This window comes from Apium graveolens, chromosome 3 (assembly GCF_009905375.1).
Source record: "Apium graveolens cultivar Ventura chromosome 3, ASM990537v1, whole genome shotgun sequence".
Lineage (NCBI taxonomy): Eukaryota > Viridiplantae > Streptophyta > Magnoliopsida > Apiales > Apiaceae > Apium > Apium graveolens.
Window position 1 is genome coordinate 145,856,355 of NC_133649.1, and position 24,418 is coordinate 145,880,772.

The 24,418-nt window shown below is 33.5% G+C and overlaps 2 protein-coding genes across 9 annotated transcripts in view; one reads left to right on the plus strand and one right to left on the minus strand.

Moving 5' to 3' along the window:
• The window catches only part of LOC141712819 (uncharacterized), a 32,580-nt gene extending 15,719 nt beyond the window's left edge, over positions 1–16,861 (plus strand). For 2 of the 7 annotated variants that reach the window (XM_074515895.1, XM_074515900.1), the window contains 8 exons: positions 61–119; positions 487–580; positions 650–842; positions 1,677–1,778; positions 2,170–2,306; positions 2,569–2,628; positions 3,754–3,813; positions 15,991–16,484. In XM_074515895.1, coding sequence (XP_074371996.1) covers positions 61–119; positions 487–580; positions 650–842; positions 1,677–1,778; positions 2,170–2,306; positions 2,569–2,628; positions 3,754–3,813; positions 15,991–16,095 — 810 coding nt within the window. In that variant the 3' untranslated portion in view covers positions 16,096–16,484. Of the gene's footprint in view, positions 1–60; positions 120–486; positions 581–649; positions 843–1,676; positions 1,779–2,169; positions 2,307–2,568; positions 2,629–3,753; positions 3,814–15,990; positions 16,485–16,600 lie in introns of those variants that run through there. The other 5 variants (XM_074515898.1, XM_074515899.1, XM_074515896.1 and 2 more) reach the window with 5 other exon arrangements.
• A 3,565-nt stretch (positions 16,862–20,426) lies between these two features.
• LOC141712821 (uncharacterized) lies at positions 20,427–22,270 on the minus strand. Of its 2 annotated transcripts, none has more exons than XM_074515902.1 (2): positions 22,105–22,270; positions 20,427–21,440 (listed from the first exon to the last, which is right to left on the minus strand). In XM_074515902.1, the coding sequence occupies exons 1-2, from the start codon at positions 22,119–22,121 to the stop codon at positions 20,663–20,665; spliced, it is 795 nt and encodes a 264-aa protein (XP_074372003.1). In that variant the 5' UTR covers positions 22,122–22,270; the 3' UTR covers positions 20,427–20,662. The 2 variants fall into 2 exon arrangements, with proteins under 2 accessions (XP_074372003.1, XP_074372004.1); XM_074515903.1 differs by having other exon boundaries at positions 20,427–21,351; positions 22,105–22,262.
• Between the last annotated feature and the right edge of the window lie 2,148 nt (positions 22,271–24,418).

Below are 24,418 nucleotides of genomic sequence, written 5' to 3' on the forward strand. Positions count from 1 at the left end.
TACTTTTGACATTTTTACTCTTGACCTTTTCATGTTTAACACTGAATCTTCTTTACATAGGTAAATGGCGATCAGGAGGTCTTCCTCATCTCAGTTTTACTCCAGAAGGAAATCTATAGGTAGTCCGAATAGAGAAACCAATGTATATCCTGATATCTTCTGATATATTTCAAAATTTGACGGGCCACTGCCATTGGGGCTAATGTTTCATGACTAATTTCATGTATTATTCATTATTAACATGGATCTAATTATTTTTTGTTTTATTGTAGTAAAACTGGAAATACTAGTTTCTTTGAAGATTAATAGTGTCATTTTTTTTCATATTAAATTTTATGTAAACTAGACAAAAGTGCCTTCATGTTGTCGCTGCAACTTACAGTAAGGCAAACATGATCAGTCTTGTACCTTCTCTATTTTGTTTTTTTTAGCAACTAAAGTGCAGGCTTTTCCTTAGAAATATGTTTTTTATGTGGTCTTCTTCAGGCATTTAGAATCCATAGGCCGAGTTTACAGTAAAGATTTAGTAGTTGAAGAGAGGCTTAATGCCGAAACAGCAGTTCCTAAAGAAAAGAAAAAGGTACTTTGTGTCCCGAACTCTCCCTCACATCTTAATTTAGCACTAGATGACTTATTTAGACTTCACCAGGGTATTTTCAGTTCTGTCTTGAAAGACATGAAGGGAACTAAAGCAGCACATGGACCTGAAATGGAAGCTGAGGATGCTAAAGGTGCTGAGGCACTGTCAACTATCTTTACAGTAGCTAACTTTCCCTTGGATGTGGTAAATACAAGTAATCAGATCACAGATGATACGGACGAGGTGGAACTGCTGGATATAGGTATCCCACCCTTGCATCATTATTATATTGTTTTTGTTTCATATAAACAAGACAGTGAAAGCATGGAGTTGGTGCAAAAATTTGCATTAGACCAGTGAAGCTTGTTCCTGACCTTGTGGATCTTACCTTTAAATTCCGATATTTCTCTTTCCACTTAATATGTACATTGTTTTAGTTACAAAATTTTGAAGTCACTCACTTTAATCCATATATATATTCCACCCTCCTTTATTATTAGGGCCAAAAATTATTTTCCTAGTTTAATGTGGGTATTGATTTGGCAGAACAGGCATTCACAATTATGGGCATCCCATGAGTAAACTAGCATGCATAAAATATGACAGATCTTTGTTTACCCTGTGATCGTACTTTGGAGAATCTTGTGTTATTCAATGTAGGACATGCTTGTATTCCCAGCGAAAAACGTAACCATACCAAACATAGCCACTATGTCCCACTTGGAAGTAGGGCATGCTCAGGGTGAGCTGTACACAGACCTTACTACCCTTACTACTAAGCGTAGAACGGTTGTTTTAATGAAAACCCCCGACTTTTGAAAAAAGATGGGAAGTCTTGGAAGATGCTATAAATTATGAAAAGTAAAAATCACTTTTTTAAAAAATATCTTGAGAGGATGCAAAATGGTATCAAAACGTGAAACTGTGAATAGTATGATATAGATCTAAGGCAAAAAAAAAAACTTGTTCTGATTGATTTGCATTACAATCCTTGTCGATGTTTGCCTCCAACGATCTTTTATTCATCTCTCTGACTGAATTCTTAGGTGTTCTCGTTGATTAAATCCATTACCTTTTGTTTCCATGCTTGTCCTAGATGATATTGACGTCGAAGATTCAGGACATAAACCAAAAGGAAACTCTATGATGGCAGCTCTAAACAAGAAAAAATTGGCCAGTAAATTTCAGCTGTTGAAAGGTTAGTCCATTAGTTTGTCTTAATTTCATAAAGTATGCTTGATGATGGTTTCTTGTAAAATTTATGAATACTTATTATTTGTTCGGCTAACTTGTATAGAATTCCTTGGGTACTGAATATTCATAAACCAACAGGGGAAAGAATAAGAAAAGTATTGCCAACAGTTGATATTAAAATTTGCTATTCCCTCTTTCAGTTCTAATATCAACAGTTAGTATAGTGATCAAAGTCTTAATATCGATGTAATTGTGATGCAACATAGTGAGCAATTATGCTCAGTAATTTTGCTCCTGTTATTTTAAAGAACTTATCATGGTTAAAATTTATAGATTATAGCATCCCTATAAAATGTTAAGGTAAAATATAAAGGTGATAGGTTTTTTCTGTCCAGGTAATGTTGCAGGTAAACTGAAACATATGAAGGGTAAAAATGAGAAAGTTGTGGCCAAAGAAGAACCACAAGAAGAGAAAATTGGTGCTGGTACAGTTGATGAAATTAAGAAAAGATATGGCTACACTTTGAATGCTGTAAGTGTGCCTACAAAGAAATTGTCTACTACATTTTAAAGTAAATCAATAAGGAATCATGCACTTTAAGTTTGAATTTGGGGGGGGGGGGGTAATTTGTTATCAATTGACGACATCAAATTTGTGAGCTGTATTTTCTCTCTCACAGTATGAGTTTCTACATATATCCTATTATACTAGTCTCGCGGAAACATTTTTAGGTTTTAAAAAATAATAATCATAAATTCAACTGAGACTTGTTTGTTATATATTTCCAAAACAGGAACCAAGTGCTGCGAAAATGGCACAGAACAAGCTGAGCGAAAATATAAGGAAGTTGCAGGTATCACAAAAACATGCTTACATCCATATATATTGTGACCGTCATTTATGACTGTGTTGTTGTACATTCATATAAATAGAAATCACAGTTCCCGTATTCACAGATAAGGGTAGAAATGCTAGTATTAAATTGCATATGCTACTAGTGGTAGCAGAGATTAATTTTATTTAAAAAAAATCTTATCCAGACTCAAGTTGCTATTGGGTCCGTTACTTTTTTAAATATATGTAAACCAAGTGATACAGATGAAATGTGTTAGGTCACACACTGTAAAAGGGGTTGAATACAGTGTTTAGCACAATCAAATCGAATATATGAACTCAAGTAACAGAGAACATATTTTATTCAACACAATAAACTTTGTTACAATATGGAACTGTCCTCTCTCAGTGATGAACAAATTATCACGAGAGCTGTTAGAGTTACAAAGAATAATAACTTCGATAATCGTAACACTTATAGTGTAAACTCTATGCCTGTGTTTATATACTACACAGTTAAAAGATAATCTTCTAATTGATATGGAATATAATTCTGCTTCCTAAAATATATCAACCAGTTATCTTTTCTTCCAAGTATTCTATTCTTCATAGAATTCCTTCTTCATGGACAATTCTTTCTGTCTTAGTCTCGATCTTCTTTCCTTTCAATCAGCCGCCTGCCTTATCTGAAAGTCATCTTAAGTCCTGATATTATCTCCTGATAAATATCTTCTGAACCTTAAGTTCTGATAACTTAAGTTCTGATATCTTAAGTTTTGTCTTCAGTATAAGTGCTGATTTCCAGTTAAGTATTGATTTGTCCTGTAAGGTAAGATCTGAAAACTAAACACAAATCATATTACACATGACATTATCAAATATATCTAACAATCTCTCCCAACTTGTAAATTAGCATAATATACAAGTTCAACAGATATTTGATGATGTCAAAAACATTAAGTACAAATGCATGAGAATTTGTTATCAATTGACGACATCAAATTTGTGAGCTGTATTTTCTCTCTCACAGTATGAGTTTCTACATATATCCTATTATACTAGTCTCGCGGAAACATTTTTAGGTTTTAAAAAATAATAATCATAAATTCAACTGAGACTTGTTTGTTATATATTTCCAAAACAGGAACCAAGTGCTGCGAAAATGGCACAGAACAAGCTGAGCGAAAATATAAGGAAGTTGCAGGTATCACAAAAACATGCTTACATCCATATATATTGTGACCGTCATTTATGACTGTGTTGTTGTACATTCATATAAATAGAAATCACAGTTCCCGTATTCACAGATAAGGGTAGAAATGCTAGTATTAAATTGCATATGCTACTAGTGGTAGCAGAGATTAATTTTATTTAAAAAAAATCTTATCCAGACTCAAGTTGCTATTGGGTCCGTTACTTTTTTAAATATATGTAAACCAAGTGATACAGATGAAATGTGTTAGGTCACACACTGTAAAAGGGGTTGAATACAGTGTTTAGCACAATCAAATCGAATATATGAACTCAAGTAACAGAGAACATATTTTATTCAACACAATAAACTTTGTTACAATATGGAACTGTCCTCTCTCAGTGATGAACAAATTATCACGAGAGCTGTTAGAGTTACAAAGAATAATAACTTCGATAATCGTAACACTTATAGTGTAAACTCTATGCCTGTGTTTATATACTACACAGTTAAAAGATAATCTTCTAATTGATATGGAATATAATTCTGCTTCCTAAAATATATCAACCAGTTATCTTTTCTTCCAAGTATTCTATTCTTCATAGAATTCCTTCTTCATGGACAATTCTTTCTGTCTTAGTCTCGATCTTCTTTCCTTTCAATCAGCCGCCTGCCTTATCTGAAAGTCATCTTAAGTCCTGATATTATCTCCTGATAAATATCTTCTGAACCTTAAGTTCTGATAACTTAAGTTCTGATATCTTAAGTTTTGTCTTCAGTATAAGTGCTGATTTCCAGTTAAGTATTGATTTGTCCTGTAAGGTAAGATCTGAAAACTAAACACAAATCATATTACACATGACATTATCAAATATATCTAACAATCTCTCCCAACTTGTAAATTAGCATAATATACAAGTTCAACAGATATTTGATGATGTCAAAAACATTAAGTACAAATGCATGAGAATTTGACTAGATAACTACAACTTACAGTACTTTCAGCTTTACCATCTTTAACTTTTGATGACCGCTTCAGTCTATATAAACTTCAGAATTTAAGTAGTTGTAGATCTTTGACTTGGCTTCAATTTTCAATTTCTTTTGATCTCTTTGATATCAAGAGTTGTCCTGAGATAGTTCTTCAACAAACATCTCTCAGCATATTCAAGTTCATTGACCATCCTCCTTTTAGCATTTATCAATTCAGTCGTATCTTCTCCAGTTTGAAAAATAGCTGCTCTGAGATCATTTATCTTAGCTTTTCTTATCTCCTGATCTAGTCTTATCAGATATGTCTTGTCAGACTCTAGATTGAATTCCACAGCCTTATAACCCAGAAAAGTAGTTATAATCCTAGCAGAGTTAGGCTTCATATCGACAATATCACCCTTTGTGATCTCTGTACTTGGGACAGTATGTGCTGTCAGACTTTACAGAATAAAGTTTCTTCTGTCTTTGAATTTGAGACTTTAAATACCCTGCAGCACTATCTGTCAATCAGTCTTTCACTTGAAGTAGGTATAGAACATGTTCCAGTTCCTCAAAATACTTCAGTGGTATAGCATTTTTCTAAATCTGGTATACCCTTCCATCTGTCATAAAATATAACAAGATATTTTCTTTCAAGAATGTATGGTAAACCATTTGTACAGATTCAAGTCGATTCAATCTTTCAGGAGTTGCTCCAACACCTGGTTCACTTAAGGAAGTTGGATCATTGGTAGTGTTATGTACTCTTCTTTCATCAGAACTACCCAACCTAGATTTATCTCTTGCTTCCTTTCCTGTAACAACTCTTGCTTCAAAACCACTTGTTGCAGTCTTCAAAGGTTGAGCTTGTTTAGCTTTAATGAATCATGGTAGGAGTATTTTTGAAGGTTTAACATGAGCAATGTCAGAGGTTTCATTTTCCTTATCTTCTGATATCAAGCCAACTTGAGCTATGTTAGAGGTTGCTTGCTTCACTGTCATATCAGAACTTACTATATCTTGACTCTGAAAAACATGAGCCATGTCAGAGGTTGTTTGAAAAATCTTCTTATGCATCAGAGTAAGATTAGCATCTGCTTCTTCATCAATTATTTCTTCATCCATAACTGGCATATAAACCTTTACAGGTTCATCGACTTTTTCTTTGCCCTTGGACCTTGGATCAATTTCCATTTGAGATTTGGCCTTGGTTACCTCAGAACTTGTTCTTTCCTTTATCACAATACCTTTAGGTTTTAGAAATTTCTTTTCAACAACAGAAGCTTACGATTTTGTCTTGACACCTTCTGCTTTGAGTCTAGCTTCTTCTTCCTTTGGACTCTCAAAGTCCATTCCTGAATTTTCTTTAAGAAATAACTGCTTTGAAATTTCTTCATCAATTTCTAGATATTCACCAGAACTTATCATTTTACCAGTATCAGAATTTATTCTTCTCCCAGTATCAGAACTTGTTCCTTGACTTGTAATTCTAGCTTTACTTGACGAAATTCCTTTGCCTTGACCTTGACCTCTACCCTTATCAGAGTTTCCCTGGTCATCATTTCCATCATCATTTCCTTTCAGTGTCTGAATAGATTTGCATTTGGACTTAATCACTTTCTCCCCCTTTTTGGCATCAGCAGGTAATAGAAGAGAGATAAGCAATTCCACTGAGGATTGGATCTCATTGAGTTGACTTTGGTGAGAAGCCTGATTCTTCAGAATTTCTTCAATTTGAGCTTGTTGCTTCTCCTGAGTTTTCTGATTGTAGGCAATTCTGTCAAAGGCTGGCTTGAAAAATTTGTTCTTTTCAAGTTTCACATTCATATCTTGCTGGATTAGAGCTTCCTGAATTTTGTTCACCTTGTCATGAGTTATTGAGTGTTGACCTTGAAGGTGCCTTGTACTCAATGCAGTAACTCTCAGTTGTGCCTTGAAATCATCATTTATCAGCATTTCATCAGCTTTTGCAAGATGTTCAACAAGAATTTTTTCAGAAGGAACAAAACTAACTGAGTTCCATTCTTTAATCCACTCCTTTTCTCTAGGAGTTTCACCCCAAGGTACTGGTGCTTCCCCTTTAACAAACTTCTTGACTAAATCAGCTTTATGAACAGTTTGTTGAGGTGCATGTCCTGATGGACCAGCTGCATCAGCATCTAAATTACCAGCAGCTTCACCAGTAGTTTCTTCATTAGCAGCATCAGAACTTGTAGATCCTGCAGTATCAGCATCCTCTGATAAAATAGCAGTATGTGAGGCTATAGAGGCTTCAACATTTTCCTCTAAATTCTGATCTGCAACCAGGTTCCGATCAACATTCAAAAGTGATGTTGTTGGTGGAGTGAGTTGAACTGGTGGAGCTTCCAAGTACAAAACCTCAGGCACAATCAGGTTATGAATATCAATTTCAGCACTTGTACCTGGTTCTTCAGTATGTACTGGATCAACTATAGGTGACATAGAAGGTATAGGTATTTTAGCTTGAGCAGTTTCATGTTGTGCAGAAGGAAGTAATTCAATAACAACTGGTTCTGTTGAGATCAGAGATTCCTGATCCCCTTCCTTAACTGCTTCCACTACATCTTCTGAATCTGACTCAACTATGTCCATATGAGCTCTCTATTTCTTTAATTTCCTCAAAGGTGGAGACACTGTAGGAGCTTTATCATCAGAATTTAATTTTCTAAGCCTTTTGAGGGGCCTAGAACTCCCAGTTACAGTATCTTTCTGAGAAGAAACCTTCTCAGCTTCTACAATAACAGGTGCTGAGAGAAAAACGACTTCAGAAAATAAAAGAGAGAGAGAGAGAGAGAAAAAGAGATTTAGAATTGAAAAGTAAGTAAAATATTAGAAAATCTTTTATCTCTCATATATATACTCTCTCCACTCAATAGTCATATTTTTGAAGTATGGGATACACTTTACACCTGACACCATTTGAACAGTCAGTAAACGGTTAGAATGAGAGTTAATGGGCACGTAAAATAAGTAATAATTATCGTGCACATGCAATTTTTTCAAGACATATACGTTAACCACTAACCCACAATGATTATGACTGTTTTATCTCACATTAACCAATATTCTGTAAAAAAAATTATCGTTCAAGTAATGACCAAAAATAAACCAAGTAAATAAATACTGTCACGTCAGCATCAAGCCTTGATTATTATCAGGATTTAAAAGTCATCAGAATATGGCTCCTTAACTCGAAAAGTGAATGTGTATTCCTGTAATTCTTCACGCAAATACTGATATGGTTTCATCAGAACTTAATCATCAGAACTTCCATCAGAACTTGTCCTCAGAATTTATGAAAACTGACACATAGACTGTTCATCTAAAACAACGTTGATCACCACAGTAATTTTCATCATTCATATGGAGTGTAAGTGTGTGCATTAAGCTAAATATCAGACAAAGACTAAAGTCTGATTCACTTCAGTACATCTTAGAAATAAGGCATAACTAAGAACTTTGCTCAAAATTTGTCATTATTCTGAAGTCTACTTTAGAATGAGTTCATGCATGAGTCCACCTCAACTATTTTGTGCTCATTTTATGCATCTTTTGAAATTCTATTTTACAGTGGCTTCTCAATATAAGTGAGTCACGACTGCTTATCAGAATTTATGCTTTTATCATAGTATTTCTCCAGTAATCATAGAGTGTGAAAAGTCACCAAGAAAATTTTATTTTGCTTTTCTAATGCATATTACTTAATACCAGCAATACACTTAGGTCTTCCCTTCCACATTTTTACTCTAGATCTCAAAGGAGTACCTGATTTTTATTTCTTTTCTTTTCTTTTTCTTTTGATAAGTGAGGCTTATCAGCACTTAGTACATTCACCATATTTACTAACATCAGAACTTAACAAATAAGAAGCACTATTCTAGTTTTTGACTTAGTAATAAGATACCCAAAGTAAACTTAACTAAGCTCAATATCAAAATTTGCTTGTGTTAAAAGATTTCCACATAAATAATTATTTCAAACATGAGATCTTTAGTATATTAAAGATTACTAGGTTAGCATCTAGCATAGTTATCCTCATTGGATTAAATAGTCACAGAAATATTCATATCACTATCAGAGTTTAGAAATTCACATCAGACAACAATCAGCACTTAAGTAATTTTCAATTTAAGCACTGAATACACAAAGATAGTAATATCTGTAAATACTGATCATAAAGTCTGATGTATCAGAACATAAAATAAGCAGATTTAGAGAAAGAACCTGAAATCATTCCAAATTCATTTACCAATCTTGTAAAAGTAGCTTCACACAGTGGTTTTGTGAAGATATCTGCTAGTTGATCTGTGGGAACAAAATGCAATTCCACTGTACCTTCATCCACATGTTCCCTTATGAAATGGTACCTAATGCTGATGTGCTTTGTCATTGAGTGCTGAACTGGATTACCTGTCATAGCAATAGCACTTTGATTATCACAATAAATAGGGATTTTAGAAAATTCTAACCCATAATCCAGTAACTGATTCTTCATCCAAAGAATCTGTGCACAACAGCTTCCTGTAGCAATGTATTCTGCTTCTGCAGTTGATGTGGAAATTGACTTTTGTTTCTTGCTGAACCAAGAAACCAATCTGCCTCCAAGAAATTGGCAGCTTCCACTTGTGCTTTTCCTGTCAATTTTGCATCCTGCAAAATCTCCATCTGAGTAACCTATTAGCTTAAAGTCTGATTCTCTAGGATACAACAATCCCAGATCAGCTGTACCCTTAAGATACTTGAAAATTCTTTTCACAGTTGTTAAGTGAGGTTCTCTTGGATCTACTTCAAATTTTGCACAAAGACAGGTAGCATACATGATATCAGGTCTACTTGCAGTTAGATAGAGTAGTGAGCCAATCATACCTCTGTAATCAGTAATATCTATTGATTTACTAGTATCCTTATCCAACTTAGTTGCAGTGGCCATAAAAGTGGATGCACTTGAACAATCCTGCATTCCAAATTTTTTCAACAAATTTCTGGTGTACTTTGATTGACAAATAAAAGTTTCTTCTTCATTCTGCTTGACTTGAAGACCCATAAAATAGTTAAGTTCTCCCATCATACTCATTTGATATCTTGACTGCATTAGTTTGGCAAACTTCTTACAAAGTCATGCTCTTGGAGCTTGCTTAAGGCCATAAAGTGCTTTATCAAGTCTGTAGACGTGATTGGGAAATTTGGGATCTACAAAGCCTGGAGGTTGTTCAACATATACTTCATCTTCCAATTCTCCATTAAGAAAAGCACTTTTCACATCCATTTGAAAGACTTTAAACTTCTTGTGAGCAGCATAAGCCAAAAATATCCTTATGGCTTCCAATCTAGCAACTGGTGCAAATGTTTCATCATAATCAATTCCCTCATGTTGAGAGTAACCTTTTGCAATCAGCCTTGCTTTGTTCCTTGTAATTATGTCGTCAATGTCAGTTTTGTTTCTGAACACCCTTTTTGTACCAACAACGGATTTGTTCCTTGGTCTTGACACTAGGGTCCAGAATTTATTTATTTCAAATTCATTTAACTCTTCCGATATTGCTTGCACCCAGTCGACATCTTGAAGAGTTTCTTCCACTTTCTTTGGTTCAGTCTGAGAAAGAAAAAAATGATAAAGACATTTATTTGATGTAGTTGTTCTAGTTCTGACACCTGCATCAGGATTTCTAATAATTAAGTCAGGTGTATGTGCTTTAGTCCACTTTCTTGCAGATGGAAGGTTTTCTCTAGAAATGAATGCTCCCCCATGATTCATGTTGTCTCCATCAACATTTTCTGATGCTCCCCTGAAATTATGCTCTCTGAATTGGATCCTTCATTATTTGAGTTTCCAGAAATATCAGAACATGAGTTTCCAGGATTATCAGAACTTGGCCCATCAGAACTTGAAGAGTCTGTTGTAGTTTCTGATGCTTCTTGAGATGTGGTTGGATCTTCAGTATACTCCCCCTGCACAGGTGCATTTTCCTTAGGTGTAGTCACCAAAGTTTTAATAACATCAGATTTTAATCCATCAGAGTTTGCAGTATCAGGATTTACAGAATCAGAATTTAAAACTTCATTTTCGAACCTCAGCTGATCATGATCATTGAAATCTTCAAGTCCAGTAATCTTCTTATCATCAAAAAAGACATTGATAGATTCCATGACAACCCTTGTTCTTAAATTATAGACTCTGAAGGCTTTTGTAGAAAGTGGATATCCAACAAAAATTCCTTCATCAGCTTTTAGATCAAATTTGGATAGCTGTTCGGGATGAGTCTTAAGAACGAAACACTTGCATCCAAATACATGAAAATACTTCAGATTTGGCTTCTTTTTCTTCACGATCTCATATGGTGTTTTTCCATGCTTGTTGATAAGTGTTGCATTCTGAGTAAAACAAGCAGTCTGCATAGCTTCAGCCCAAAAGTAGGTTGGCAACTTTGCTTCATCAAGCATAGTTCGTGCAGCTTCAATAAGAGTTCTATTCTTTCTTTCAACAACTCCATTTTGCTGTGGAGTTCCAGGAGCAGAAAATTCCTGCTTTATTCCATGGTCTTTACAGAACTCTTTCATAATCAAATTCTTGAACTCAGTGCCATTATCACTCCTTATGATCTTCACATAATCTTTGACCAATTTATCCAGTTGCATGACATGATCAATTAAGATAGATGCAGTTTTACTTTTTGTGTGCAAGAAATACACCCATGTGTATCTGGTGAACTCATCCACTATGACCATAGCATATTTCTTCTTTGCAATAGACATGACATTCACTGGACCAAATAGATCAACATGTAGTAGGTGATAAGGCTCAAGAATTGATGATTCAGTCTTGCTCTTGAATGAAGATTTTCTTTGTTTTGCCTTCTGACATGAATCACAAAGGTCATCAGGAGCAAATACTGATTTTGGTAGTCCTCTCACTAGATCTTTCTTGACTAGTTCATTTATATTGTTAAAATTTAAATGAGAGAGTTTCTTGTGTCAATCCCAGCTTTTTTCAATTGATGCTCTACACAACAGACAAATTGCAGAATCATCAGTACTTGTTGAAAGCTTGGCTTCTTAAATGTTACCATGCCTGTGTCCTTTCTGAACAACTTTGCCTATAAATTTGCTTACAACTTCACAGTGTTTTTCAAAGAAATCCACATGATAACCTCTGTCACAGATTTGACTCACACTGGGCAGATTGTGTTTAAGTCCTGAGACTAGAGCTACTTTTTCAATGATGACATTCCCAAGATTAATATTGCCATATCCCAGAGTTTTTCTAATATTGTCATCTCCATAAGAAACATCTGTGCCAGCTTTCTCCACAAAGTCTGATAGCAGGGCTTTATTTCCAGTCATATGTCCTGAACATCCACTGTCCAGAACTAGGATGTTCTTCCTGTTGCCCTGCAATCACAAAGACCACTAATGATTAGTTTTAAGGACCCAGACTTGCTTGGATCCTTTGGCCTTTTTAAGTTTGTTAACATTTGCAGCGGATTTAGCATCAGAATTTATGTTAACAGTTTTATTATCAGAATTTGCAATATCAGACTTTGCATCAGAACTTATACTAGAAGGAATAATGCTAACTTTCTTTACAGAAGGTTTTATTTGATAATAATCATAGTACAGACTATGATATTCCTTACAAGTATATATGGAATGCCATAAACTACCACAATGAAAACAAGGATTTTGTGGCTTATATCTAACAGACTGACTCTTAACTCCTGATTTTGAAGGTAAGGAGTTTATATTCTTATTGTTTCTGCAGAAAGAAGCCAGATGGTTAAAATTTCCACAGTTATAACATTTCTTTCTAGGAGCATTAGGAACAGACTTATAATTATTGCTTTTATTCACACCTTCCTTTCCATTCCTATTTTTCCTAGGTGGCTTTACCTTGTTTACATCCTTTATCTCTTTCAGCTTATACTTAAGCTGCTTCTTAGTCATTAAGCCTATGTTAACTTCAGTTGGCTTATCCTGTTTAGGTTTGTCAGAAGTTACTATCTTCTTAACTTCTGATTTAACAATATCAGACTTTGCAGTTACAAACTTAACAGGATTTACCTTTGGTTTTTGTTTAACAATTTTAGGCTCGTTTTCTACAGTTCCCTTACTGTTCTTGTCATCTCCATAACCTAAGCACTCTTTCCAGTTTCCACTACTAAGAATATCCTGAGTTGCTTTACCAGAGTTAGTCCAAGTCCTGATAATCTCTTTATCCTTTTCTAACTCAGTTTTTAGAGATACATTCATTTTTAACACTTCATCCCTAACATAAAAGTCATCATCTCTATCTTTCTGAGTTTGATGGAACATGACTAACTCCTTTTCTAAATAATCATTCCTCTTTTTATAAGCAAGATTTTCAGAAGTTAATCTTTCACATGTTAAAGTTTGATCTTTATAACTAATGAACATGGTCTTAAGATATTTTCTTAACTCAGTAATATCACCTTTACTTGTAGGAGTACATCTTGGCTCTGTCAATTATGTTATGGCCGGAGTCCCACTCACGGTGACTTGGTCGAATTGGGAGAAGCTGTGGGTATTATTGCAGGTCAATCTATTGGAGAGCCCGACACTCGATTAACATGAAGAACCTTTCATACCAGCGGAGTATTCACAGGGGGTACTGCAGAACATGTACGAGCCCCTTCTAATGGAAAAATAAAATTCAATGAGGATTTGGTTCATCCGACACGTACACGTTATCAGTATGAAAGGCATAAGTAGTTTGAGGTACCTTTAAGTCAGCAGTATCAGAACTGCTATCAGCATTTGCCATCAAGACATAGTTTTCCTCATCCTCAGAATCTGAAGCATTTGACCAGCTTTTCTTCTTTGTGACAAGAGCCTTGCTTTTGTCACTCTTCCCTTTTCTACAATCTGGAGATATGTGGTCTTTCTCACCACAGTTGTAGCATTTAACATTTGAGTAATCTCCTCTGTCAGACTTTCCTCCTTTGCCTTCAGATTTTCTGAAACCTTTCTTTTCAGAACTTGCACCTTTCCTGGAAAATTTCTTTCCTCTCCTGAATTTTCTGTATGCAATTTTTGTGATCCCTTTCACCATAAGTGCACACAGCTTCATCATCTCCTCATCAGGGTCCATCTCAGGTATACTTTTAGTTTCTGAGTCATCATCACTATCAAAACTTGATGACTCAGTATCAGACTTTGTGATGAGAGTCTTTCCCTTGCCTTTCCTTGAGGCAGCTTCTTTGGGACTTTCCTCCTCAGCCACAAAGGCAACTGTTCTTGACTTTCTTCCATTCCTCTTGCTTCTTTGTTCCATCTCAAGTTCATGAGTCTTGAGCATCCCGTAAATTTCATCAAGAGTTGTTTAATCAAGATTATAGTTGTCTCTTATTATTGTGGCCTTCAAATCCCATCTTTCAGGAAGAGCTAACAGGAATTTAAGATTTGAATCTTCAATATCATACTCTTTGTCAACTAGTGACAAATCATTCAAGAGTTTGACAAATCTGTCATATAAATCAGTTAATGACTCATCAGGCTTTGAGTCAAAGTGCTCATACTCTTGAGTGACTATTGTCTTCCTGTTCTTCTTGATTGAATCAGTTCCCTGACACCTTGTTTCCAAAACATCCCATATCTCTTTTGCAGTCTTGCAGTTAATTACCATGTTTGACATGACATTATCAATGGCACTATGCAGCAAGTGTCTTACCTTTGCATCCTTTGCAATCGATGAGATATCTTCAGCAGTGTAATCACTTTTCTCCTTTGGTACAGACTTTGTTGGCTGTCCTGCAACTTCCACAGAGAGTTTGGTTGGCATATGTGGTCCTTCATAAATCCTGTCGAGATATTCTGGATCTGTAGCTTCCAGAAACATAGCCATCTTCACTTTCCATATGGAATACTCAGAAGGTTTCAACATGGGAACTCTTATAGTCTCATATCGACTATGAGTTACAGTTTTGGTGGGCTTGGTTGGAGTTTCTTCTTCAGACATGATTGATTTTGGATCTTAAACTGTTTGTCTGTTAACAGAAGGCTCTGATACCACTCGTTAGGTCACACACACTGTAGAAGGGGGTTGAATACAGTGTTTAGCACAATCAAATCGAATATATGAACTCAAGTAACATAAAACAGATTTTATTCAACACAATAAACTCTGTTAAAATATGGAACTGTCCTCTCTCAGTGATGAACAAATTATCACGAGAGCTGCTAGAGTTACAAAGAATAATAACTTCGATAATCGTAACACTTATAGTGTAAACTCTATGTCTGTGTTTATATACTACACGGTTACAAGATAATCTTCTAATTGATATGAAACATAATTCTACTTCCTACAATATATCAACCAGTTATCTTTTCTTCCAAGTATTCTATTCTTCATAGAATTCCTTCTTCATGCACAATTCTTTCTGTCTTAGTCTCGATCTTCTTTCCTTTCAATCAGCCGCCTGCCTTATCTGAAAGTCATCTTAAGTCCTGATATTATCTCCTAATAAATATCTTCAGAACCTTAAATTCTGATATCTTAAGTTTTGTCTTCAGTATAAGTGTTGATTTCCAGTTAAGTATTGATTTGTCCTGTAAGGTAAGATCTGAAAACTAAATACAAATCATATTACACATGACATTATCAAATATATCTAACAAAATGATTAATAGTGATGTTTTGAATACCTACTGGCTTAGGTACTCTCAGAGTTATGATCAAGTACATTGATTTCACTTGTTTATATCAGTATATATAGATATGAACCCGGTTTTCTTTTTTTGGTGTTTTAGTCCTTTCCCTAACACATATATTAGTATCTACTGTTACGCTGCATGGACAAAAGTGATTTTAAATGAAAAATAGCAGACCAAGCCCCATCAGTACTCATCCTTCCACCTGTATATGTTGCATGTGCTAAAATGATCATATCTCCAGTAGATAGTTACACACGTCGGGTTGTCTATTTGTGAAAATAGAACTCCCCATCTGACTGAAGAGGAAGATATCAGTAGCCAAAGACCTTTGCCCTAGTGTTTAGACCTCATTCTTAATAACAGGTCGTAGAAGTTTCAAGCCTCTGCAGAAGCATATTATGGTTAGTATGAATGTAAATAATCAAATGAAATTGGGTGGAGTGATTATTTTTTCTGTTTTGCCCTTTGTGGACATCTATGATTCCTTCTCTTAGAGTACTTAGGTTGTTGGATAACGTTTTACAGGGAATAAACATTAAAACAACAGAGATGCAGGACAATGCCAGATCATTTTCTTCTATGGCCAATGAGTTGCTGCGATCTGCTGAAAATGATCGACGAAGCTCCTGATATATGTGTTACGAGATTATGCAAAATTTAGACTGAACTGATTTTCTTTGAGTCGGCTTTCTTATTCTTTTATTTAGTTTGTTACCTAAACCATCATCCCATCATAATTACCACCCTAAACTGAGTTGATGAGAACTTAGAAGCATCCATACTTATTTATCTTCAAGAACTAGGGGAAAGGGGATATTTTGGGAGCACTTTTTACTTAAATTTACGTATAGGGTACAAATCTGATATTTCCCTTCTTTTACGGGTGTGTTGTTTACGAATTTACTGGATAGAGCAAAAACATAACACTGACATGTATTGTTTATTGTTTATATATATTTCAACATACTAGTAACAGGCAATTTGCCAAGTTTAATAGCGCATCTGAAGTTTCATTGTAACGCTCACTTTTTCCTTGCATCGTCTGGGGATTTAATATTTGAAAACTTTTGCATTTTAGGACATAAAGTTAATTATCTATTCGAAAAAACTCAAAATTATTTAATTTGATTGCAAGGGTAGCTGAAGGCATTCTCCGAAGATAATAAGAAGAAAAAAGACCATATTTAAGACGGAGATGAAAAATTCTCATTAAATTTGTGGAACACCCACAAATGATTCTGTGTTTGAAGTATTGTAATATATCTCGAAAAACATAAGTAGAAAGATTTTGCAAGTCAGCAAACACAACCGATTCAAGCAACTTATTCGGGTTGAGAGATCATTTGAATTTATAGGTACTGTTTGGGTAATAAAATGAAATGATTATATTATTACATTTATGGTCGTGTATAGAAAGTAAAGACAATGGACATGTTTGAGATTTTTTTAAATATGTAACTTATAACTTAAAGTTAAAAATTGTAATATAAGTGCATGTTTGGGAAATTTTAAAATAAATAATTTATGATTTAAAATGAATAAAGGACTTATAAGTGATAAGTGAATGAATACTTATAAGTTAAATAAGTGTTTGGTTCAATGTCAGAATTTTTTTTACTTAACTGAGCCAAAATAAATAAATTTTAAATACAATTATCTTAATTCGTAAATTTTAAATTAGAAAGACACATAAAAACATAAATTTTATAAAAAAAGTTAATAAAAAACAAAAAAATCAAAATAAGTTGAGAAAAAGTACGCCGTTGTTAACATTCAACTTATCAGCTTATAAGTTATAAATTCGACTTATAAGTTGGGTCAACAAACACTCATCGATAATTGCTTACGGACTTATAAGCAAATAAGTTGCTTATTTTGTTCCGCCAAATAGGCCCTAAGTGATATGAACATAATAACTTATAAGTTCTTTAGTTGTTTGGATAATTGTACGCGTTGGTGATCATAACTTATAAGTTATATTTTTAAAAAAATAAATAAAATTACAAATTACAAATTACAAATTACATAAATTATTAATTTTAATACATGAATATAAAATAAAAAAAAGAAAAATTAAAAATGAGGATAATGAGCTCTGGATAAAATTATATGTAATTAGATTGATTTAGTTTGATCGGTATAGTGGTCTCGGGGTAGAGATGCACAAAAGGCCCACCAGGCCGCGTTTTGACCGAGCCTTAAAAAGTCCGAGTTTTGACCGGGCCGGGCTTTTCGGACTTTGACTTCATCTAGCATTTTTACACATTTAAAAAAAAAAAAAAAAATTAAACCCAAATAAAAAATAATTAAACCCGAAATAATAAAAAAATCTAAAACTCAAAATGGGATTGGTGAACCATAAAATGTTACAAATTATTAAATTAAACTATACCATTAAAATTTAAAGTTTTGTAAACCCTATATTAAATTAGGGTTTAGGCTCTAGACCTCAACCCAAAATCCTAAATCGATGTAACATTTATTATTTTTTAAAAAATATATATTTCTTAACTCAAAACGGGATTTGTGAACCCTAAAATGTTAAAAATTGTTAAATTATGGTATACTCTTATATTTTAAAAATATTAAATTAAAAAATATAAAAAAGCAGAACATTAAGTGTTATTTTCGGGCCTCCAGTACACTAAATGAAACTCATAATAACAAAAAAAGGATTGTACACGTTACTTGAAGTAACATTATGGGATTTAAAAATAAAAAAGGACAAAACGCTACATCGTGTAGTATTAGGTACATCGTGTAGTATTTTGGGTTATTTTACAGAGTTGACATTTCGGCACTTAATTTATAGAAGTGACATTTTGAACCATTTTCACCCCAAAATGACATTTTGGTCTATTTCTCTAATTATGAGTACATTTTTATTCTTTTTAATACATGTATAAGTACGTGTACATATAAACATATACTCTATTTAAATGTTAAATGTGTTTAAATGAGTTTACCATAATTAATTTGAAATAAGTATGTATTGTGAAGTCATTAATAATTTAAATTGTTAATAGTCAATAATGAAGTAGTATTATACATATAATTACTAATAATTAATGAGTTAAACATAATTAATATATGATATTAAATTTGATATTTATTAATATGTATTTATGAGGGGTAATTGAGTAATTTTAATTGAATAAATTGTCTCAACTAACCCCTATTTGCTCTATTATATATATAATAGATAATAGATAATAGATAATTATTCAATCCCATGTACATGTAAATCTAAACCGTGTGCATCCAAATATGCACATAGAACGATCTTCGGAGAAAATTCTTAATGTTTTTGTATTTTCATAATGTTTCTATAAAATTAATTATAGATAATAATTTATTTGAATTTTTTTTAAAAAAAATCATGAAAAAAAAATTTGAATCTATTTTTGATTGTCATATTGTTTAAGAATCCGTTTTTTGAATCTAACAACTGTGATTCCAATATTGATTTTAAAAATTATGCAATGAATTGTATATTGTTGATAAATAATTATTTTTAAAAAATAATTATGTTTAAAATAAGTTAAAATAAATTTAAAATCTTGTTTAAATCTAACATTTCCTCATTTAATTTTTAAGAGAATTCTCTTCATGACCTTACTCTCTCTCTTTATATATATTATATAATCTTATCCCGAGTTCATTATCTTTGTTTCAAATTTTTCCTTTTTTCTTATTTTACATTCACATATTAAAATTATTAATCATATAATTTTTAATTTATATTTTTTAATTTTATTTCAAAAAAAAATTATGACTTATAAATTATGATCTACCAAATATATTATTAACTCATAACTAATTTATACATATAATTATCCAAACAATTAAAATGATTTATAAGTTAGGAAGATTTACTCTAAGTCTTACATTTTTTTTTAACATACGGGCCCTAAATTTCTTAAGGTTGCACACGCTGGAACCTCGTTTCACATAAAGATTCAATCAATCAATTTACTTAAAATAAAACTGAAATTAGCAATCTCGTGAAATACTGGCTTGTGAGGCTAAAAAAAACCCAAGATAGACACGTATAGCCTGATCCTGGAGATGATAATCTCGCCAACATATGACAAAACGATCCATAAATATATAAATTCTCAATTTTAGCTGGGACACGATATATCATATGGTAGATTGCCCCGCAAATTAGCGTTTCATGACATTAACATCTAAAATGGTCATCCAACATCCAACAAATTTGTAAAACCCCAACCTTAAAGGTCATTATCAAAGTAGCCACTACGAAGAACTCGCCTTCTATAAACCCGACACCAACGCGGCCCCTAAACACGCCCCTTACCCCTTACAATCTCTTGCGACTAGGCCACAGTCCCGTCGACATGAACTCTTTTATAATGCCATTTTAATTGCCAGAGAAGGAAATTCGTAGTTCATGTACACAAGTAATTTCATTTTTCAAGTTTCAGGCAATTTTATGTGCATTTCGGCCAACAGTCAATCAAATCAATTCTAATGATGCTACTTCGACTTTCGACTGGGCAAGTTCATCTACATTAAGAACTCCTGTAAGTGCCAAACATACGCACAAAATATAGATGTGCATTCAGCCAAAGAGTTATTCTATATACCCAACTTCATTTAAGGTTAAGAAACATATATCATACTACAATAATAGGAAATAACTTGTAAAAAACATATACATGAAATACTGACAGTACCACAACAAAGAATTATAATAACAGACCTGAGGTATAATTTTAAACTGTTAAAATTTGGAGTCAAATTTTCAATTTTTTTTTGTTTTGCAGTGTAATCCTACTTGTCTGACAAGTAAAACACACTTTTAGGTTTAGAAAACCAATCACAAATCATTGGAAGAGGACAATGGTGTGAGGCATCCAAATTCAATCATAGTATGTTGCAGAAAAAGTTTAAACTCCCACTCGGTAAGAGTGCCATCAGCAGCGAGTCACCAATAATGACCAACCAAAACACAATACTTAAGAATGAATTCACCAGACAATTTTCAGATAAACTATATAAAGTACAAATCCAGAAAAGAGAGATTACAAATATCTTTCCCCAAACTCTGATCTAAATAAACTGACGGGAGAGTTCTTGCAGACGGCACCAGGAAACCGAGAGAGACATTTGATGACTCGTCCAGAAATTTATACCACAAATTTAGCACCAAATGCACAGTTAATATGCCTCGTTACTGCCTTGACCTGGACGCAGCTCGTCTGACTTCATCTGGTGTTGAAGGAAACAGCTCTATGTATCGTGAGCCAATTGTCTTCTTGTCTTTGGCCATGGCATTTTTAGCTTCCTCGGCAGAGATGAATTCTACAAATGCTTCTCCAGTAGCCTTTCCATCTGCACGACATGCGATATGTATTTTACCTTCTACCAGCTTATAATCTTTAAAGAATTGGGCAATACTAGACTTCTTGGTAGAGAATGGGAGGCCACGCAACTTCAATATCTCAGTATATTCCATTTGGTCCTTGTCTTGTGACCTCTTGGATCGGGGTGGAGGACTCCTACGGAAGTCATTATCATGGGTCCCATCATTGTTCACTTCAGAGGCCACAGCATTGTAATACTCCTGCTTTTTGCACCTGAAAACTTCAACATATCTTCGACCCATGTTCTGCCGATCTCTTTGTAGAGCAAGGTCAGCCTGCATCGGTCCAGCAAACACAACAAATGCCTCACCAGAGAACCGTCCATTCTTGTTCACCAGCAACACATCCACAACATCAAGCCCGTCAAAGAACTTGAAGACGTCAATATCAGTGCAGTCGAAGGGAATACCCCTCAGGCGAACAACAGGAAACATAGAGAGATGAAATCCGCCGCCATAGTCACCGTAAGGCTGGAAACCTCTTGAACCGCTGCCAACTGCGAAGTAGGGATTTGATTCCATCATTCTTGGTCTCTTTGAGCCGATCCCGTACCCGTCCGAAACCCCCCCGCTCCCAAACATTGCCCTTCAATTATTCATACCCAAAAACAGAGAAACAAATCCCCCACTCAACCTTGTTAATAAACCAAACCCAGCCCATTTCATTTTCTCCTATAATCTAGCTTTCTTTAATCTTAGTCATTCAATTCAATTATTTCTCAAGTAAATATATCTATCTTTCAACTAACCCTTATAAACATAAAATATTCGTTTTCACCCTACTTAACAAATAAAAATATTGACAAGAAAACAGACCCAATTAAAAAAGATAAAATAAATGGAAACAAACTAAGGAAATCTATAACCAAGACCACCACATATCAAGAACCAAAAACACGAACAAACATAGCAGAACTCGATTGCAGACCCATACACTCGACTTAATCAATTCAAAAACAAATCTTTAACAACCCAATAAACAAAACTAAAATACGAACAATTATCTTATGTCTTTTTCCATTGACCTAAACAATTATATCAATTCTTGATTACTATGAATTAAAGTTGCACACAACAAAGCACAACCAATAAGATGAGATCTTTATAAGAAGTGAACATAAAGTAATGCAAACAAATCCCAATTAAATTATTACAAAAATTAGGCATCAAAAATCAAGAAAATCGACATGAATATAGAGAAAATCAAAGAGAGAGATATATAAAGGGGATGAGATAATAAAGGAACATACCCTCTCATGCCGTACATAGCTTGTGTCGAATACGAATCTTGAAAAGCTTTGAAATCCAGACAACGATATTCAAACACCCAAACTCAGATAGATAGATTTATGAGTGTTTGATAACATGAAAAACAAAACCTAATTTTTCGCTTTTTATTTGTTTTGGTGATATAATTAATAATAAGGTTTTTAAAGACTTTTCTCCGGGTTCTTTTCCAATTAATTTTTCCGGGTAATAGGCTATATTATCCTACGGGGTTAAGTGGCATAATCGGGTGAATGACAATTTTAAACTATTTTTTTAATATAAAATTAATAAAAGTGATCATTTTTTTGAAAAATTAATGGATAAAATATTCAACTATCACTAAAATATATAAAAAAATATATATGATACTCAATTATCGGTGGAGTATTTCATGTATGAAATACAAAACTACCGGTGAGTTATCTTATTCAAATTGATATACTCAAGTGACGTTGTAGAACAACGGAGTAAAATTGGTCTATTTTTTCAGAATGTTATATAATCAATTTTTAAAAAATAATTACTTTTTTCATTTTTTCGGCATATTCGTCACTAAACTAGGTATTAACTTTTAGTTGGGTCGGGCTCGTAAAAATTTTAGTTAGGTTACTGAACACCTTACACATTTCATCCAAATCATTATACAAATAAAAAAATTCAGTATGTTAAATAGTGTTAACTTTACACGAAAGAACGTTAACTTACACAAAACAACTGTCACGTCAGATTTTGACCAGACTAATTGTAATATTTCGAATTTTTAGAATTATTATTTCTATTATTTGAATACTTTTATATAATTTTCAGTTATGGAAGGAATAAAATTGTGGATATGTTATTCATGTTCGATGAGTGTGTGTGTTATTAAATGGCTCAACGTGCTAATTATTAGTTATGCATCGACCTTTGTTGTTATTGTGAAAATATTTAATTACTTTTACTAATTTAAAATTATCGATCAATTTATCAACATCGGTAAATTGACTTAGTTTTGCAATTTTGGGGACCGAATGGATATTTTATCCGCGTAAAAAATATATTAGATATTTTATCTGGGTTCACCTAGATAGCGTTTGAGTTGTGGAAGTATTCAAAAATAGTATTTAAAAACTATCTTGTTACGCGTTAAATGAATTATTATGTATTTATTTCGGTTTAAAATGTTTGCTGGCCATAAATATTATGGGGATGTAATAACCTGAAATTTTGGACTAATTTGAAATTTTTGGATGAATAGTAATTTTGTTGATGGGAATATCTTCAGACGACCATATATAGAAGTTTTGTTATTGGAATTCTGAGTCCATATTAGTGTTCATTAATAAATTTGAGTGTATGTAAAAGTCTTCAGAATTCAAATACGATCACTTTGATTTTTCCCGAAAAATTCATCAGACGCTGGAGAAATTAAGTATAAAGCGTTAAGGTTGGGGGATTTAAATCCAAAGATTATAAAGGAGATGATTATAAAGGAGATATAAGTTGTAATCACAGTAGTATTAATGTCTTTGTGAATTTTATACATTTGGTGTTATCGTGCCACATTTCGATTCATTTGACCTTTACTCAAACATTTCAATCTCCTTAGCATATTTTCTTTCATTTTCCTCCCTTTCAGCCCTTTCTCTTGCATGCCTTATATTCCCCTCTCTCAACCTCTCAGCCAACACGACCTTTCTCATCCTTGTACATAAATCCCTTGCATTCATCAAACTTATTACTCTCTCTAATTACACAGTTGAAAATATTTCAAGAACTTCTCTATTCAGCAAAATGAAGGTGTCATCTTTGAAGTAGATTCTGACTTCTCCTAAAGTAACAACACAGACTTTGAGTATCTTCTCAGCTAGCTGTTTGTGATAATCATCATCTGATATGCTTTCAGAAATTGGTAGAAAGTCATCTTAATTGAAGCAATTTCAAAGTGCACCAGCTTCAACTTTAATTTTTCTTGGCTTTCTTTCTGCAGTCTTGAAGTGAGTTCTAGTTGTAGGTTTGAATGAAAGTGGTTTAGATATTTTCTTTAGTGAGGTTTGACTAGTTATGACAGGGATTTTGAGTAGAGAGTTTGTACTTAGGCTTGTATAGTGTGAGATTCTGTTTGGCTAGATTTTATGTTGGGGTTGATTAAAGATGGCAAAATAATCCGATCCGACGTATACCCGATCCGAAAACCGAAATTTTGGATTTACCGAACCCGATTTTTTGGATTTGGATATGGATTTAATTTTTAAATCAGAAATTTTTTGGATTTGGATTTGGATATTAGGTATACCGATCCGAAATCCGAAACTC